The sequence below is a fragment of the Ascaphus truei genome, chromosome 7 (assembly GCF_040206685.1).
Source record: "Ascaphus truei isolate aAscTru1 chromosome 7, aAscTru1.hap1, whole genome shotgun sequence".
Taxonomy (NCBI): Eukaryota; Metazoa; Chordata; class Amphibia; order Anura; family Ascaphidae; genus Ascaphus; species Ascaphus truei.
In genome coordinates this window covers 35,810,537-35,830,040 of record NC_134489.1, presented here as the reverse complement: position 1 = coordinate 35,830,040, position 19,504 = coordinate 35,810,537, and the positions used below count along the sequence as shown (strand labels likewise).

Sequence of the window (19,504 nt, the reverse complement as noted above, 5' to 3'; positions counted from 1 at the left end):
CATTTTATTTTAATCCATAGAAACAATGACGGATACCCCAATGGGACTTTATATGCCTCTGTTAATCCAGAATACTTCAGTGCTTCAGACAGTGAGTATAAAATAATGCCTCTTTGTCATAGATTTCCCACTGAAGAATGTATCTATTTTACTGCTCATCTTGATCAGTAAATTCTAGCATTACAGTTTTATTCTTAAACATTATGCAGTTCAGTTGGGGATTGCTGTACAATACTTTTTTGTTGGACCTTAATCCTGCAGTATTTGCTACTGTATTTTGTATTTCAGATTATACAAGTACTCGTCATTAGCGTTTTCCACTTTTTAATCCAAAACCACCTTGCTGGCTTTACCTCATGTAATACAAATGACAAATAATAAATTCATTAAACAAAATCAGAAGCATTTTGCTAAGATTCAAAACATTTCGGAACAAACTTTATATATTTTTAATCTGCCTATCCTTATTAAATAACTACATTATCTTTAGTTTTCATTGAAGAGAATTGCTGAAATGGCACTAAGTTATACTGATGCTACATTCATTCAATTTGATGCTTAGCAACACAGTAAATGGAAACTGGAATGGTGGGTCCAGTCCTCATTGGTGGGTCTAGTCATCCTTGGTGGGTCTAGTCGTCCTTGGTGGGTCTAGTCGTCCTTGGTGGGTCTAGTCGTCCTTGGTGGGTCCAGTCCTCATTGGTGGGTCCAGTCGTCCTCGGTGGGTCCTGTCGTCCTCGGTGGGTCTAGTCGTCCTTGGTGGGTCTAGTCGTCCTTGGTGGGTCTAGTCGTCCTTGGTGGGTCTAGTCGTCCTTGGTGGGTCCAGTCCTCATTGGTGGGTCCAGTCGTCCTCGGTGGGTCCTGTCGTCCTTGGTGGGTCTAGTCGTCCGTGGTGGGTCTAGTCGTCCTTGGTGGGTCTAGTCGTCCTTGGTGGGTCTAGTCATCCTTGGTGGGTCTAGTCGTCCTTGGTGGGTCTATTTTTCATTCATTGCTGGCACCACATTCTACTAGCCCCTGAAAAAATAGCAAGCTTTATCTGAAAGCTTCTTCACTCTTCAAAATTTCTTTTGAAAATGACCTAATAGTTTTATATCAACTTATTTTTGGATCATAGTTGTGAAGTTATGGCAAAACTTGTGTGTTGTTTTGTGTATAATAGTGTATACCCTGGATGAGTGGGAGGTCCCGAGAGAGAAAATCACGGTCATGAAAGAGCTTGGCCAGGGGTCCTTTGGCATGGTGTACGAAGGTGTTGCCATGGACATTGTGAAGGACGAGCCTGTTACCAAGGTGGCTTTGAAGACTGTGAATGAGCTGGCCAGCATGAGAGAACGTATTGAGTTCCTGAACGAAGCATCAGTGATGAAAGCTTTTCAGTGTCACCATGTGGTAGGTACTGTGGGCATTTTGCCCATCCAACTTGTGTAGTGTAATGTTGCAGTAACCACATTGACCCTGGGAAAATGACTGCAGGTTTTAATGCACCAACACGACCCTTCTTGATGTGTATACTGTACAGTTCTTGATACATTGGACTTTAAGAACTCACAAGTCTCTTCTTCAGGACCGAATAGACTATGTTGGTCTTGTAAAATATGAATTCCTGTAAAATAATACAGTGGAGGCATCTAGTAATGAGCTATTTTGATATTTATATAACCACGATATGTAAAACCCAAGATGCTGCTCTTTCATTTGAGCTTTTTTTCCCTTTTATTCATCTTGATGATTAGAAATCCATTATCCGTTTCATAAACTGTCTATGCCTCATTTTTATGGATCAGTGATAATAAACATGTCTCTCCAATAAATACAAACCGTAAATTGTATATCTTTCAAGTCTCATTGATGCATTATTCCATTCCAGCCCTAAGCCATACAATTAGATTGTGAGACAGGGATGATTCATTAGTTCTATCAATGGTAATGTACAGGCATGGAAAGCCAAGGCTTAAAAAAACCCATACATACATACATGCGGTACCTGCTAGTTCTGCTATTATTTTGCTATACTGTACTTGGAAATATTGACGCCACATGTTCCACTTAAATGTACAGCTTTCTAGTCTCAATATGTTGGCCTTTGGCAGGTTCGTCTGCTGGGAGTGGTGTCACAAGGACAGCCGGCTTTAGTCATCATGGAGCTGATGACCAGAGGTGACCTGAAGAGCTACCTGCGTTCGCTAAGACCAGGGGAAGAGGTACTGCTGAGAACATTAGGGGGATGTTGACACCAGTCTTCAGGAGGGGACTCCTTATCTGCACATTGTTGCCTATTATAGTCCCTTTCGTTCTATCCAATGGGTTGTAAATAGGGGGGATATTTGTATATATAAAAAAAAATTGTTTTTGTTTTTAAAGATACAATGACCTCCATTATTGAGACAATGGTTTTTTGTGTGTTAAATTCCTGAGGTTAGTGAATGAACATTTCATGCATGAACCTATTCAAAGGTATCATACACATCCCAGGATAGCCTTGAAAATTAAATGTATACAGTATTCTGAGGCATCTATCATGGTAAAATTAAAAGATCCAATGTGTAATTTATTGAACACCCTGGTTTGCTGTTACATTTTGGGAGTGGTCAATGTGTCCAGCCTATACAAAAATGTCTCTTGCACCATTCTGTCGTCTTCATTCTAGAATAAATCAAACTTGCCTCAGCCAACCTTGAAGGATATGATACAGATGGCTGGAGAGATAGCTGATGGGATGGCGTATCTGAATGCGAAGAAATTTGTGCATCGGGATTTGGCTGCTCGTAACTGCATGGTGTCTGAGGACTTCACGGTGAAGATCGGAGGTGGGCTGTCGTCTGTAGACAATGGTTCTCATTGTACTACAGTATTAAGGGTTGTCTGGGGTTCAGGAATTGGCTCAATTCCTCTAAAAAATACAATCTACTGTATGTGCTCTTCAATTCCACATGGGTTCATCCTTTGCTTGAGAAATCCTTGACTTCTCCAGAATTTTTTTCACACTTGGGATTTTTCTCCAGTAAATGAGTGTTTCCAGATTGGGTGAAAGGAAGACCCCTACCAATTAAAATTATTTACACTGCTGTAACCACAGTCAAGTTACCCATGACTATATTTGGTTGGTACAGTATGTGGATTTTCTCCCCATACAAATACGTATATAGTCACCTTCCTATGCCTGTATTTATCATCCAGGAGTCAGTGTTATTGGGGGAAGGGGATTGTCCCAAAGCTCAATTTGTAATGGTGGCCTTCTGAATAGGGGTGTGTGCCTCTATATACAAATAGGGAATGGGTACATGAGGTTTAAATCCAGCCTTCTTTTAATGTTGTGTTTCGTGCAATTTTTACCTAAGCTTTTATTCCATTAAGGTGTATGTAAAATGGAGTTGTAAGAGCTAAGCAAACTGATCCTGTATTTCCACTCCAGACTTTGGAATGACCAGAGATATTTATGAAACTGATTATTACCGGAAAGGGGGCAAGTCACTGCTTCCAGTGCGATGGATGTCTCCTGAATCCCTGAAGGATGGAATCTTCACTCCACATTCAGATGTCTGGTATGGACCTTCAATGTTAGGGGTAATTAGTGGAGTTGGTGGGAGATGCCTTTAGTAGTATGACTGTAAACAAGTTTATATGAGCTGACCATTAGTCACTCCTGGAGATGCAAATTAAATATTGAAATGATTTACACACCTTACCATTCTGATTGCCTTTATCTTGGCAACAATGTATATGTGGTTTAAAAAGACTCTATTTCATATGTTTGTATGTTACATGTCAGCATGGAAGTTGTTGTGTGGCCCAGTTGTAATGGCACAGAACTTGGAAATAAGCAGAGGGGGAACCGATGCCAACAACTTGTGATCTTCAGATTACACTGTCCACACCACACAGCAAAACTTATTATTATTATTTGTAATATAGTAAAATCCAATGGATCACCAATCTGAACGTGGATACAGTACCTCGTTATTTGAACATGCCTCCAGTAAAATATCTCATTGACCGTCATGTAGAGTGAAGCTTCAAGTATGTCTCATTTGGTTAATGTTCCAGTCATGATCTACTGTTCCTAAAGAAGCCAGCACCAACAAGCTAGTATAGGTTGCACCATAGATATCAAAACCCGCGATACTCATTTGTCTTTGCAGGTCATTTGGAGTTGTGCTGTGGGAAATTGTTACTTTGGCGGAGCAGCCGTACCAGGGCTTGGCTAATGAGCAGGTCCTTCACTTTGTGATAGACAATGGGATTTTGGAAAAGCCAGAAAACTGCCCCGATAGACTGTAAGTAATTTCTTCCCTATCACAGGGAAAGAAGGGTGGGTCGTCGCGTTTGTCCATTCTTCCGTGCCGTAAAATAACAAGGGGGGGGGGGGGGGGTGATACTTTCATATCACATGAGCATCATCTACTAAGGTCGCATGCAAGTCTTTGATCTATTTTTTTCTCAGTTGTTTCTACCGCTGTTTTGCCAAATACTTTTTTACCCAGGAGTAAATGATCAAATATTTTAAGCCGCTGTTTGAATCCTGATGTTATGTGACTAATTGTTGTTGTTTTTTCCCCACGTGATTACATTTTGATGCACATTACACACGTCCGTGAAAGGTCCAAAATAAGTGGGGGAGTTCTGTGTAAATTGAGAACAAATAAAATATTCTGGGATAATGCGATTTGTAGCATATTGAACACTGTGTTCACACTGTAGAGTGGCCTTGGCATAAAGGCTTCTAACCAAGCCCTGTCTTGGGGAGTAACATGGGTACACATCCTAATTAGCTACTGTATGTGCAGGTACTGGTTCTATGTTTACAAATAAAATGACAAAACTAACAGCAGGAATGGAGGTTGGATGATGTCTGCAGCTTTATCCGTGACTTGTTGGCAACTGGAAGCCTACAGGACTTTGTCTTTGAAACTCTGAAAATGTCCAGCAACAGATTGGAATAGAGGAGATAACATTATTCCTACGTTTGAATTCTTATTTTGCATGTATTGCTTGACCTGAGGGGGAGAGAGAGCTTTCTTGTCTTATCATAGTAATTGTTAGTCCAGATATAAAAAAAAAGGTATCACCTAATACTGAAGTACTACTGCATGGAGAGTCTAGGTTTTTCTCACTGGCTGAGATTACATTCCGTGTACTGGGAGGGACTGGTGTATTTCAAGCATCCAGGAAACACCCCATCCATCCCTCTATATATCTCATTTTCATCTATTCCTCTCGTCTTTTCCTCCCCTTGAACTCTCACACGCCCTCCTATCTTCTCCCTATTCTCTTACTTCTTACCTGCCTCTACCACTCGTTTCTTCCTTTTCTACATGTTGTTTGCCTGCTCGTCTCAATCACCCAACCTCCCATCCCTCATTTCCCACACCTCTTCATCATTACTTTCTTCCTGATCTTGCCTTGCTCACCCTCTTCATTCCTGTGGTGTGAGTTCGTCAGTGGGGTTTCAAAGAGGGAGAGTTGTTACGTAGCTCTGTGATACTCCTTAATATTCAGAGTTACACACTCCTCTGTAGCATTGTATCTGTTGGACTGCCATTGCTAATACAGTAGAGATCTTAGGAAGTCTGAAGGGGTCATGTTATACTTGAGCCTTCCTCACCTCGAAGGGATGAACTTATGCCTTATGTCAGTTTTGACTGCAGTAGTTGTTTCCCCTATCTTGTATTCATGTCATTGTTTGTGAGTCTGCGCCCTGTAGGGTTTGTACTACCACTATTATGAAGTACACTGAAGCATTCTATTTGCTTGTACCTTTTTGAGAGCACAATTGCACCTCTGCTTAATACTAGCAGCCCAATATGGGCAAAAGCTCTTAATCATCTTCTCATCTGCATACCATATAATTTCTATAGCTTTGTGCAACCCAAAGGAATCTGGGATGCATATGTAAGGCACCAGTCTTTTTACATGATGCAGAAGCCCATCTCTAGAGAGGAAATGATGCCTCAGTATAACTGGGCATTTATACTCAAACACTGTTGCCTCTTTCTCCCCAGTCACGAGTTGATGCGCTGGTGCTGGCAGAAGAACCCCAAGCAGCGTCCAACCTTCATACAGATCCTGGAGAGCATTAAAGAGGAGATGAAACCAAGCTTCCACCAAGTGTCCTTCTTCTACAAGAAGGACCAAAAGAGCAGGGGTTCTTCTGAAACATCTGACACAGAAGCAGATCACCACCAGAAGACCCTTTTGGATCAGCCTCCCTCTCCTATTTTCACCCACCTTTCTCCCTTATCCAAAGTGCAGAATGGCAGCTCCTTGAGTGAAACAAACTCCCAAAGAGATCCTAGTAAAAACAAGAACTGCTATCACATGAATGGGAAGGCAAATCACTAAGAATACCTGTTGGTTTTTATTGCCTGTATGCATATTTCATGAGGAACTCTTAAGATACCTCTGAAGAATGCAGCATGGAATGGCATATGGTCACAGACGTCTTTGATGTCATGCACTAGAAATGAAGTATAATTGTCAGGTCAAATGCACAGAATCGTCCTGGAGTCTTCTTGATTTCCATTGCTTGGTGGAGACATTTTCTGAGGTTTCAAGGATATGTTCTTCAGCAGATCAAGCGATAAAGTGATTGTGGACTCATTTGGTTGACCAGGATATAACAGGCTTAGTCACATTTTCTACATGGTTTGTTAATGTCAAATGTACCATTGTGGTTGCTAGATTTACATAGTGACACAGTGTTGTGCATGTGTGTGGTCCCTGAAAGTGTGAAATAATGTTGTTGACCATTTTTGTCACCACCAACATAGAGCAATACTTCAACTACATCTGGAAATCTAAAGATTGCTAGCACAAACATCTCTTTTATTATGTTTTTTATTCCGCACCATAAATCATTTCACAACATACCAGACATGGGCTAGTGAAATAGAACTGGACTGGTTTAAGGCGTCTCTGTCCTACACCAAATATAAACAACTCGTGCCTAGCTAAGATTGTTTTACTTCCTACATTTTTATCCCCTTGACGTCAGAGCAGTTTCAAATGATTTCTAAGTTGGTGAGATGTTTGAACTGTACCCGTTTTAATGGAGGAGTGGGAGAAAATCCCAGAAGCAGCACTTCAGCAGGTGAGGTACATAGATAATTGTATAAGTGTATAACCAAGATGCGGAGAAATATGATGCGACTATGTGGAGTATTGGACCCAGTGCATTATAAAGCAGGAGTATGTCATAAGGTATGATGTCTTGGGTGAAGAAATATCCAAAGCCTTGATGGCACTTCACAAGACTTTAAACTCTTACCTGCAGCACTGTTACCGGTCAGCAACTCCCCTTGGATCCATAATGGGGAGAAACAATACTCACTTCCCAAGTCTTTTCTCCATATGTGCGTGCATCACGCAGAGTGAGTGAACAAGAGCATGGAATCCAGAGATTGCAGCGGAGCACAGCTGAAGAATGGGGCCAGCACCAGCAGTGAGGGGTTAAAAGCAGATTTATTCGTACATGGTATTGGGGGAGGGGAGACAGAACACACTCTGACGCGTTTCAGGCGAATAAATCTATGCTTTTAACCCCTCACTGCTGGTGCTGGCCCCATTCTTCAGCTGTGCTCCACTGCAATCTCTGGATTCCAAGCTCCTGTACCCGTTTTATCTGTGTTCTTAGCATGGTTGATGAGAATAATACAAGCACACTGGGGGATATTAGCACAGACATTCAATATTGTTCAGCAATTATGTGCTGTAAGAGTGAAGGGACTACGCTCAGTTAATGGGGCTGCCTTACCTGCAGGGCACTTCAGCTTTCCTGGTGATCTTCCAAGACGACGAAAGCCAGTGTCGTCGGAGTTGTACCTGTGTCATCTCGCAGAGCGACAATTTAAAGATGGGCTAGAATACTTAAGTTGTTCATGCTAACAGCATTATCCTAGCACTTTAACAGAAAGTCAAAGTACTTGGTAGAGAATGTAGTAGTAAGCTAATGTTTTGCAATTGACTCTGTCGGTAAAAATGTTTAATGTGCGTTATTTGAATAATTGCTTTGTTAATGGACATGCAGGCATTATTAACCTATATCACATACAGTATCCTATTGTATATATTGTTTGAACAATCTTCTTCGCCACGCCATTACCTTGATCAGGATGTGTAAAACGCCTCCGCTGGAAAAGCTACAGGGTATTTATAGTGCACTTTTAGCTCAATAAGGTTTCAGAAAGTTACATGAGATGATAGGCCAGTTAACCAACCAAAATACTCCGTGACCAAGAGAGATAAATGAAAATAGGATTGTTGATGATTTGCAAGAACTTCTGGATACCGGTCACCATCAATCGCCTTTTTTTAATTTCATTTTAGAAAAAATCATTGTCTTCTTTGTTACCTTCATATGTGTTTAACCAACTGTAAGGAACATATGGACATAAGCCTCATTACTGACTTCAATCTGACCATTGTTATAAGGTGCTCCATGCTACTGGTGCACAGGTCAACTCTGTTGTTCCCATCAACAGTAGGACTTGGTTCCACTGGGAACTAGACTGATGTCTTGCAGAAATGCCTTGTCTTGCATGTGAATCTCCGTTCATGTTTAGGAGCATGGTGATATGAGAGGGGCAGACGGCTCTACCTTACCACCTGCAATGGCCCAACAACCTGCGTTTTACAACACATTTTTAACTATAGCAATCTAATGAAAGGTTGCGTCCAAGATAACATTGAAAAAGCCAGTGCTGTTTTTATTTTAAATGTTTGTTTTATTAAAATTAAGAAAATTGGATTTTAGATGGGCATGTGTTTTTGTCTTGCTTTTTTCTTGCTCTTTCTTCCATCAAACTAACACATGAAGTGAATCTGATGTCAAAAGTGACATTTGCAGAAAAAGTTTGGATATCTCGTAACCAGCTTTATTGGGCTCTAATTAGTCAGAATTTTTTCCTGTTAAAAAGAAAAGAAGAAATAATGTAGACTTGAGTAATGTGAAATGATGCTTTGCAGCCCACATTACTGAAGCGTTCACATAGCATGCCTTGAAATGGGGATCAGGGGGTAAACTGCGAATTCCGCACTTTGGATTACCCCAGACTGCAGCTCAGTCCTGTTTCCGTGGACGGCATAAAATGAAACCTTGTTCCCTCTGCCGACTCAGGGAAAATACGACGAAAAACACTCCCTTCCCTCTCTAACTGCGCGTGCTTCCTACAGTTATTTGGGGGCCTGGTTGTGAAGTGGAGCGAGCAAGCCTGGAGAGAAGAGGTAGAGGGGAAGGAAAGCCGGGCGAGCCTGACTTGCTTAAAATAATGACGATGTGTGTGCGGTTGAGGGGTGATGGGGGGGTACACAGTAAGTTATGGTGATTACAAAAGTGACAACAATCCTCCAGTGTACAGCAAATGAAAACCCCACTTGAGCACATTCACGTGTCTCAGACAAGTCCACAAACCTGCCTTTCCCCATTATCTCTTGGCATACAGTGCTTCAACTGCAGCCAGGGATTCTGGGTAATGACATGCAAATGGCCACTCACATTGTCACCTTCTTGCTTCCTATCCAGTGTGACATGGAATCCTATAAGCTTATGTCTGCCGTATTACACAGATGTTTCAGCACAGCCTGGGTTAAACGAGTGCATGGACACATCCAGAAAGTAGCAGAATCTGAAACTAGTACGTATGAAGAGCAGGTGCCAGAGGAGTAGTCCATGCAGTGCTTAGATCCTCCTCGGTATGAGATTCGGGACGGTAATATTTTCATTCCCAGTAAGTTCCAGGCTGAATAGATGCAGTCCATTCAATTCTTGGTTGTCCAATCTCTGTTACATGTTTCGTATGCTGCGTCCACGCTAGTGCTGAGCTTGCCGAGTTTAGTTCCTGCAATTTAAATTGTCACGTCCCCGCTCGCGCATGCATGCTCACCCAAGCTTGGCATTCGAGCAGACAAAAAAAATATGACTTTGAAGCGCGCTCAACTTGCCCTCAATGCCCCCACCCATCCGCGCTTGCAAAATAGGCAGGACCCCCGGCGCTCATGCTTAGAGAGTTGGTGACGTCACCGCTCTCAAGCATGAGCGCGGTCAGCGCCAGCGGGGCCGCAGCCTTAGAGTTGCCAATAGATGACATGACGCAGGCGACAAGCCCATTGTTGGTGTGACCTAACTACACTTTAAGTGCTGGAGGCCCTAATATTCCCTTTACAAATGTGTCTGATCCTGTTTTCTTTCCGCTGACGTAGCTGTAGTCACCCTTTAGAATCACACCGGTGTGAGGCATTTATCTTGCGTGTCCGAAGAGGAAAAGAAAGGATTTGGCGAAGATAAAACAATGTTTGCTCAGAAGTCATTAGCCGGGATTGTGGCTACTGTTCTAGTCCCAGGCAATAATAAATCATACTGATTCCGCTTTCCCCAGCAACAACCCTGATTCACGGGCACAGAACACAGTGTATTATTATAGATTTCCTGATACACCTGTTCAATATCATCTATTTTTAATTTTCATGTTGGTCCAATAAGGGATATATAAAAAACAAACACAAAAAAACGAGATACAGGTAATTAAATGCTTATTAATGTATGCCTCGGGGCCTCAACTAACTCCTTAACAAGTCGCCTTTGAATTGAACTTGACTTTAGTCTGCCTGTTGTTGAGTTGTGCTGCAGTGTGAATCCTTCCCTACACTGAAAGCCATGTGGTTAGGATTGAAGACACCCAGAAGACCTAATAGTCTGGTATTGCCTAGAGGTTCTCCATTAAATATTAGTAGTTATTAGGTAAAGAACTTTGGGGGTGTTATTGAATAACACGGTCATGTAAGATAGTCACTCCCTATATTGACCGGGTGGCGTTTAGGTTCTCTTATGTTATTTTGTTGTTTTTATGTAGCGTTAACATGCAATGCACATCGTCAACATACCCTCCAAATGTACCTAATTAGCAGGTACTTTGCCTGTTTTTTTGGTCCGGTATCTATTACATTCAGTTGTACATATTCGGCCTGTTTCTGCCCGTGGCTGAAGCGTCGGCTAATTAAAGCAGCTGGGAGCTTGATGACTTATCAGCTAGTTATGGGGGCGATTTAACACCACTTTAAGGGCAAGCCTGATGGGGGCGCTGGAGACCCTGTGCTGTTCCCAGGCCCAACGTCCGTAATCACCATTTAAATTAACAGTTGGGCCGGGGGAGAGCACTGGGCCTCTAAGATCCGGCATCTCCAGGTACCACGTGTCACATGATGTCATCACTTGACGCAAGGGCAGGAAGAGGCCCAGGCGCCTCACGTGACATCACTTGAGGGGAGGTGCGGCTCCCGAGGGTAATAAAACCACCATGCGCGCGCGCACAGTGCACGGGCCGCGCATTATTCCCAGCCGGCGCTGATTTAGTATATACAAATGAATCCGTAAATGCACATTTTGTTGTTAACATTATTTTTGCATGAAGTTAATTCTGTACGTTTCTGTGGCTCCTTAAGTGGGGTCACGTGGCTGGAAACCCCTCTATCCCACATCGACCTACTGTAGCAAATTAAGTGCACCTATTTTTATGTGCCAAGTGTTGGGAGGGTTTGCATCAATAATACAGGAGAGAGGGGTATTTACCTGTATTGGACCGTCATCAAATCTTTGTGGGTGTTAATCCATGTGCCTTATGCAAGCTCTTTACCCCACACATCTTCTAACAGGGGGATTTGGGCAGAAACTGAGGTTTTCTTTATTTTTTTTTCATTACATTTGTGTAAACTTTTCATCAAGAAACTGGAAATGGTCAATTATTTTGTTTATTGGGGTACTTTATCTCCTGTAAATAAGTTTCCAGGGCATGGCTGGTCTAGTCCAGTCCTCAAGGGCCACCAACAGGCCAGGGTTTCAGGATATCCCTGCTTCAGCATAGGTGGCTCAATTAAAGACTGAGCCTCTGATTGAACCACCTGTGCTGAAGCTGCGATATCCTAAAAACCTGGCCTGTTGGGGGGGGGGCTGGAGTTGAACACCCCCTGGGCGAAGCAATGCCTTTTAATATCAGCATTTTCAGCCTCCAAACAGCAGTGGCCAACTCCAGTTCTCAAGGGCCACCAACAAGGCCGGGTATTAGGGATATCCCTGCTTCAGTCATGCTCACTGAGTCCCTGATTGAGACACCTGTGCTGAAGCAGGGGTATCCCAAAAATTTGACCTGCTGGTGACTCTTGAGGTCTGGAGTTGACCGCTCCTGTTCGAGTTACAGTTAAAAAAACAAAAAAACAAGCACAATGAGAATGATACACAGGAGAAATCTATAGGGACGAGTGACCACTAGATGTCACTATTGAACAATACACTGAAGGACAAAATCCATGAGATAAAAGTGGAGATTAGTTTTTTTCTTTTAGGAGCCCATTTGGATCTCAGAATAAAAAGGTCAACTTGGATCGTAATTTATATCAGGGGTGCGCAAACTGGGGGGGGTGTGAGATGTTCCAAGGGCGGAGGGCGCGGCGGTTGCAGAGGCCCCCGCTTTTCCCCCGAGGCATTTCAATTAAATGCCGGGGGACCGAGCGAGGCCTCTGTAACTTCTCCTACATTCTCTTCGGTGATATGTTGCCATGGTAACCCAGCGGCAAATGACGCCACAGGGTCACGTGACGTGTTGCCATGACAATGTGATGTCACTTGGCCCCGAGGCATCATTTGACGCCAGAGTCGAGCAGGGGGGTTGAAGGGAGAGGGGGGGGGGGGGGCGCAGGGGGAAAAACTTTGCGCACTCTGGATTTATGACTTTGATTTTCCCGGCATCTTTCTCTTAACCCATTGAGTGCCGGCAGCATATTGCACTGGCAATAAAGGGGTTAAAATTCTATATAGTGGGGAAACCTCCAGCACTAATAATGGTAATTTTTCATTATCCAGACATAGACTGTAGCAATGAAATTAGCATTACACCTAAAGGAAACGTTTTTTGGGGGGTGCTAAATGACAATTACCTGGTCTAAATGATTGAGGAACCAACCAGGAGAGGGGAATTTCTGTTTTTGGTAATATCAATCAATGTAGAAGTAACATAAAATATTTAAGTCCAGGAACATTTGGGAAACAGCGATTATAACATGGGCTTATTTGAAATAAATTATCAAAACAACTTTACATTTTAGAAAGGCAGATTTTAATAAACTGAGGACTAATCTACCAGGAATAAATTGTGATGACATTTTTACAGGGAAACAAATGTGGAAGATAAATGGGGAGTCTTTAAAACATTGTTAGAAAAGCAGACGTAGTGTATACCCTTGGGTAATCAATATAAAAGAAACAAGTATAAACCAATGTGGCTAAATAAACAGGTAAGGGAGGAAATGGAAAAGAGCCGTGCGTTTGAATTCTTACTCAGAAGGAACGGAGGCATCGTATCAGAATTATAAGGAATGCAACAAAAGTTGCAAAAGGGCAATCAGATTAGCAAAAATGGATAATGAACAAAGGATTGCAATAGAAAGTAAGATCAGCCCTAAAAAGTTATTTAAGTACCTTAATAACAAAAAGATTAGAAAATAAAATATAGGACCCTTTCAGTGTGAGATGGGCAGGCAAATTATTGGAGATAAGTAAAAAGCAGAGTTCTTAAATGATTTGCTTCTGTATTTACCAGGGAGGAATCCATTGCAAAAATAGTGCCACACGACGAAGCCACAACCTCTACATTACCGAACAATTTGTTAACTGCGGAAGAAGTGCATAGGTGAAATGATAACATTAGGATCTAAGTTCAGGAATAGCCAAACTATTAGATTTAATATTCAAGGACTCCATTTCCACAGGCTCAGTACCACAAGATTGGTGTAAAGCAGACGTGGTGCCTATATTTAAAAAGGGAGCTAGATCACAACCGGGGAATTACAGACCTGTAAGTCTGACATCAAGGGAAGATTTAGTACGGGATAATATTCAGCAATACCTAATTGATAACAAAATAATTAATACAATTCAGCATGGATTTATGAAGGATAGATCATGCCAAACTAACCTTAGTAGTTACTTTGTGGAGGTAAGTAGGAATTTAGACAAGGGTAATGCAGTTGATGTGGTCTTCTTAGATTTTTTCAAAGGCTTTTGATATGGTGCCATTTAAGGTTAGTGTACAAAATAAAGCAAATTGGGCTTGCTAAAAATATTTGCACCCACAGTAGATTGAAAACTGGTTGAAGTACAGACAACCGAGAATTGTCATAAATGGAACGGCGCCATGATGTTGACGCTGCTTCGCTCTGATTGGAGGTTTTCAGCCGACAGCGCGCTCAGAAACAGGTTCTGCTGTCGGCTGAAAATCCCTGCGCCTCAGCACGCCTGCGGACGCTAGCGGGAGCCCCCTCTCAAGACATCCTCATAGAGGATGTCGTGGCTCATCGTGGAGCGTCCGCACGGCTTCCCCCTCTATGGACGTAGCCTTAGATAGATTGTAAACTTGGGCAGGTAAATGGCAGATGAGGTTTGATACAGATAAATGTAAGGTTATGCATTTGGGAAGCAAGAATAAAAAGGCGGCTTACAAATTAAATGGGGCAAAAGTAGATCAATCCTTGATGGAGAACTATTTAGGGGTGCTTGTAGACAGCAGGCTTAGCAATAGTGTACAATGTTATGCAGTAGCTGTTAAGGCAAATAAGATCTTGTCTTGCATTAAACAGGGTATGGATGGAAGGGAAGTAAACATAATTATGCCCCTTTATAAAGCGTTGGTAAGGCCACACCTTGAATATGGAGTACAATTTTGGGCACCACTAAATAAAAAAGACATTATGGAACTAGAGAGAGTGCAGCGACGAGCAACCAAATGAATAAACGGGATGGACAATTATATTTATGAGGAGAGGTTAGAGAAATTAGATTTGTTTACATTAGAAAAGAGGCATTTAAGAGGGGATATGATAACTATATACAAATATATTCAGGGACAATACAAGGAGCTCTCAAAATAACTATTCATCCCAAGGGCAGTACAAATGACACAGGGTCATCCCTTAAATTTGGAGGAAAGGAGATTTCACCAGCAACACAGGAAAGAATTCTGACAGTAAGGGCAGTTACAATGTGGAATTCATTACCCATAGAGACTGATGCCAGATACAATAGATATCTTTAAAAAAAAAAAAAAAAAATAAGTAAACATGGAAAGGATGTTGATCCAGGGAGAAATCTGATTGCCAATATTTGGAGTCAAGAAGGAATTTAATTGTCCCCTATAAGATATCATTGGATAATGTCACTGGAGTTTTTTGTTTGCCTTCCTCTGGGTCAATATACTGTAAGTACGGATATAGGATAAAGTATCTGTCGTCTAAATTTAGCATAGGTTGAACTTGATGGACATATGTCTTTTTTTCAAACTTAGCTACTATGTAATTAAGCAATCCGATGGGTTGGATCTGTGGGGCCCACAAGCGAATCTTTACAGCGCAGTATGCACTCCCCGTACACTGCAGCGTGTACAGATATTATATTACACTGCAGCGTGTACAGATGTTATATTACACTGCAGCGTGTACAGATGTTATATTACTCTGCAGCGTGTACGGATGTTATATTACACTGCAGCGTGTACGGATGTTATATTACACTGCAGCGTGTACGGATGTTATATTACTCTGCAGCGTGTACGGATGTTATATTACACTGCAGCGTGTACAGATATTATATTACACTGCAGCGTGTACAGATGTTATATTACACTGCAGCGTGTACAGATGTTATATTACACGGCAGCGTGTACAGATGTTATATTACACTGCAGCGTGTACAGATATTATATTACACGGCAGCGTGTACAGATGTTATATTACACTGCAGCGTGTACAGATATTATATTACACGGCAGCGTGTACAGATGTTATATTACACTGCAGCGTGTACAGATATTATATTACACGGCAGCGTGTACAGATGTTATATTACACTGCAGCGTGTACAGATGTTATATTACACGGCAGCGTGTACAGAACTGCAGCGTGTACAGATGTTACATTACACTGCAGCGTGTACAGATGTTACATTACACTGCAGCATGTACAGATGTTACATTACACTGCAGCGTGTACAGATGTTACATTACACTGCAGCGTGTACAGATGTTACATTACACTGCAGCATGTACAGATGTTACATTACACTGCAGCGTGTACAGATATTATATTACACTGCAGCGTGTACAGATGTTACATTACACTGCAGCGTGTACAGATGTTACATTACACTGCAGCATGTACAGATGTTACATTACACTGCAGCGTGTACAGATGTTACATTACACTGCAGAAATGTAAGAGACGGGTATTTCATGTACTTGTTTAATGAATGTTTTTATGACTATTACTGAGAGCTAATGCTATTTTAATTGCTATTAAATTAGCAAAACCACAGACGTCTCTCAATCTTAGTTAAAGCTCTATTTTATTTTAAATATTGGTGTAATTATTTTGCCCTACACAGCCTTTGCTTTTTCATGATCAGATGCTTCACTGTGCAATCATTCCGTCGCGGCGTGCGGGCGGGCGTGCGTACACACACGAAGAGGCGTACCTTGATATTTAATGGAAAATATATGGGAATAATACATCAGCCTTTAGATAACATGAACATACAAGCAAGATAAGAATCGGCAAAGGTGTGCGGCAGGGAGACACCGGGTCACCACAGCAACTCTGGGAGAATTGTTCAGGACATTAAATTGGGAAGAAAAAGGAATCAAATTCAATGACCTTGTTATTTTTGCCACAAGTCCAGAACACCTCCAGCAACAAATCAGACAATTCACTGAATATATATATATATATATATATGTGTGTGTGTTTGTGTGTGTGTGTATATATAACTATATATATATATATATATATATATATATATATATATATATATATATAAAAGAAAAAAACAAGAAAACAACAGGCGCACTCATGGTGTAGTAAGTATGAAAAATGTATATATGGATCTGAAAAGGTATAAATTGCGCACTCACAAACGTGACAGGAATAAAAGCATGTATGAGTAAAACTCAATCGCCAGCGATGACCGGGAAGGTAGGGTACAAACTTGGGCTCCACCGTGTGCTGCAGATGCCGATAGCTGCGTGGCCTCTGTGTACCAGGTACTTCCTCGTTGCAGTCTCGCGAGAGTTGTGACGTCAGCGGGAGCTCTTGGATAACAGAGAATCTTGGGTAGTGTCTTGCCTCCTATCTGTTTAGGAGACTCTGCACCCGCTGAATCCAATATAACATGCAGATCTCTCCGGAAAGTAGGCCGATATTGACAAATTTGTCAGAGTGCACAAAAGTACATAAAATACAAATGTATTGGCTCAGAAAACACCCTACGCGTTTCGTCCTTAAGACTTCGTCAGGGGGTATGAAAATACAAAGGTTGCAATCGTAATTTATATGGGTATCAGCCAATCACAACTAGACATAGTTGATTAGATAATTGATAACATTGGAGTGAGTTTCATTATTAACTCCTTTCACTGCTGAAAGAGAACAACTGCATTAGAATACCATACAATGATGATGTAAATGCAATAATAAATGGAATAAAGATTATAGTTAGTATATACATGTACACATATATTTTAAACATACATATACCTATAGTTATAAGGGAATGAAATGCGCAAATGGATTATAAGCTTACATCTATATAGACAAAATTCTAATTTTTAGAGGAGATGACCATAGGGGAAATAGCTATGGTATAGTGAAGGGAAAGAGAGATTCAGAGGGATGACTAGAAGTCACAACACATCATATATATAAGTATATAACACAGTCAAATGCATAATGCATCTAAATGTATCCAACAAACATGATATAGATATATAGAGCAATGTATCCAAATAATAATTATAGTAAGGGAATCACAAAAAAACAGAACACAGATGAAGAGATCAATGATGACATAATGCCAGAGGCATAACCATGAACATAATCTAATAGTGTATATCTACATTCTAATAATAATTAATTGATATAGTATAGTGAATCTAAATTACTAAACAAAGTGTCCAAAAGATATCCACATTAATAAACTAATTGTATTACAATATTAACCAAATGACCTTTGTCAATCCGAAGGGAACAAGAAAACTCGTTCAAACCCAGACCTCCAAATGGACTAGTCAATATATACTAAAGAAAGGAGTTATACCACTGTACTAATGTCAATGGTATCATTGAGACCATTCGGATGAAGTGTCCCCAAAACATAAACCCAATAAGTTTCATGAATACATAGTTGTTTGAATCTATCACCTCCTAAATAGGAAGGTGAAATGTATTCAATACCCATAATGGATAAAGAGCAAGGGTCTCTAGCATGTATGGTACTGTAATGGCGTGATAAGCTATGTAGGTGATAACCATGCAAGTCATTTCTTCGATGTTCAAGAAACCTAGTGCTTAATGCTCTGGAAGTGCGGCCCACGTATTGCAGGCCGCATTGACATGATATCAGGTATATCACATATACACTCAAACAATTGATATAACTATTTACATTGTGTATAGTACCATTACTATGTGATGTAAAGTTAGGACTCATATTTAGATGTTTAGACGTTATACAGCGGGTTCTTCCACACGAGAAGTTACCCTTTGGTAATTGATTAATAGATGAATCTGATTGTAAATTATGTGGCATTTTAAATTTTCTAGGAGCTACAATAGTTTTTAGATTCCTTGCCTTTTTAAAAATTATAGGTGCTCGTGTGGGAACCAGAGATCCAATAATAGGATCATTCTGGATGATAGTCCAATGTTTATCAAACACTTGCTTGATTTTGTGTGATAGTTGACTATATTGAGTGATGAATTTGGGGACAGATTGAATGACAGTATGTTTAATCTTGGTATTTCTGTTTGACTCCGATCTGGCCCTCGACTTCTCCAACAACGACACCCTATCAGTGTTGCTGGCTTCAAGGAATGCCTTGTTTACCACATCCTTATCATAGCCTTTTTCGTGAAATGTATTCATCATATACATATATATAATAATACACACATAAATATAAATTGCAATATATATATATATATATATATATATATATATATATATATATATATATAGACATACGTTACCGTTCCGAGGTCTGGTAAAGCAAGAGGCAGTACTCAATTGTAGAAAACTTCACAAAGTGCATTAGTGAAAATAGTGGGTTTCTTGATGTACCACTATTTTTACTAATACACTTTGTGAAGTTTTCTACAATTGAGTGCTGTCTCTTGCTTTACCAGACCTCAGAACGGTAACGTATGTCTTTATTATCCATACGGGACAAGCACCTACAGCCTATTTGCACCTATGGAGTGACAACTGTTCTATTTGACTATAATATATATATATATATATATATATTGGAGGAGCTAAACACAGCGCGTCGCACTACCGTAGCTGTAGGAGCGTGTCCAATAAAAACCCTGCCGCGTTTCGTCGCAATGACAGTGACTTCCTCAGGGGCATACATCATGAGGCTGCAATGAGTCTATATATATATATATATATATATATATATATATATATATATAT

The 19,504-nt window shown here is 40.8% G+C and overlaps 1 protein-coding gene across 2 annotated transcripts in view; it reads left to right on the top strand.

The window, feature by feature from the left end:
- INSRR (insulin receptor related receptor) overlaps positions 1–8,727 on the top strand; it is a 52,065-nt gene extending 43,338 nt beyond the window's left edge. The window contains exons 15-21 of one of the 2 annotated variants that reach the window (XM_075607666.1): positions 21–91; positions 1,160–1,389; positions 2,091–2,201; positions 2,648–2,807; positions 3,413–3,542; positions 4,140–4,274; positions 6,000–8,727. In XM_075607666.1, the coding sequence (XP_075463781.1) occupies positions 21–91; positions 1,160–1,389; positions 2,091–2,201; positions 2,648–2,807; positions 3,413–3,542; positions 4,140–4,274; positions 6,000–6,339 (1,177 nt within the window). In that variant the 3' untranslated portion in view covers positions 6,340–8,727. The remainder of the gene's footprint in view (positions 1–20; positions 92–1,159; positions 1,390–2,090; positions 2,202–2,647; positions 2,808–3,412; positions 3,543–4,139; positions 4,275–5,999) is intronic. The other variant, XM_075607665.1, reaches the window with a different exon arrangement.
- Positions 8,728–19,504: the final 10,777 nt, after the last annotated feature.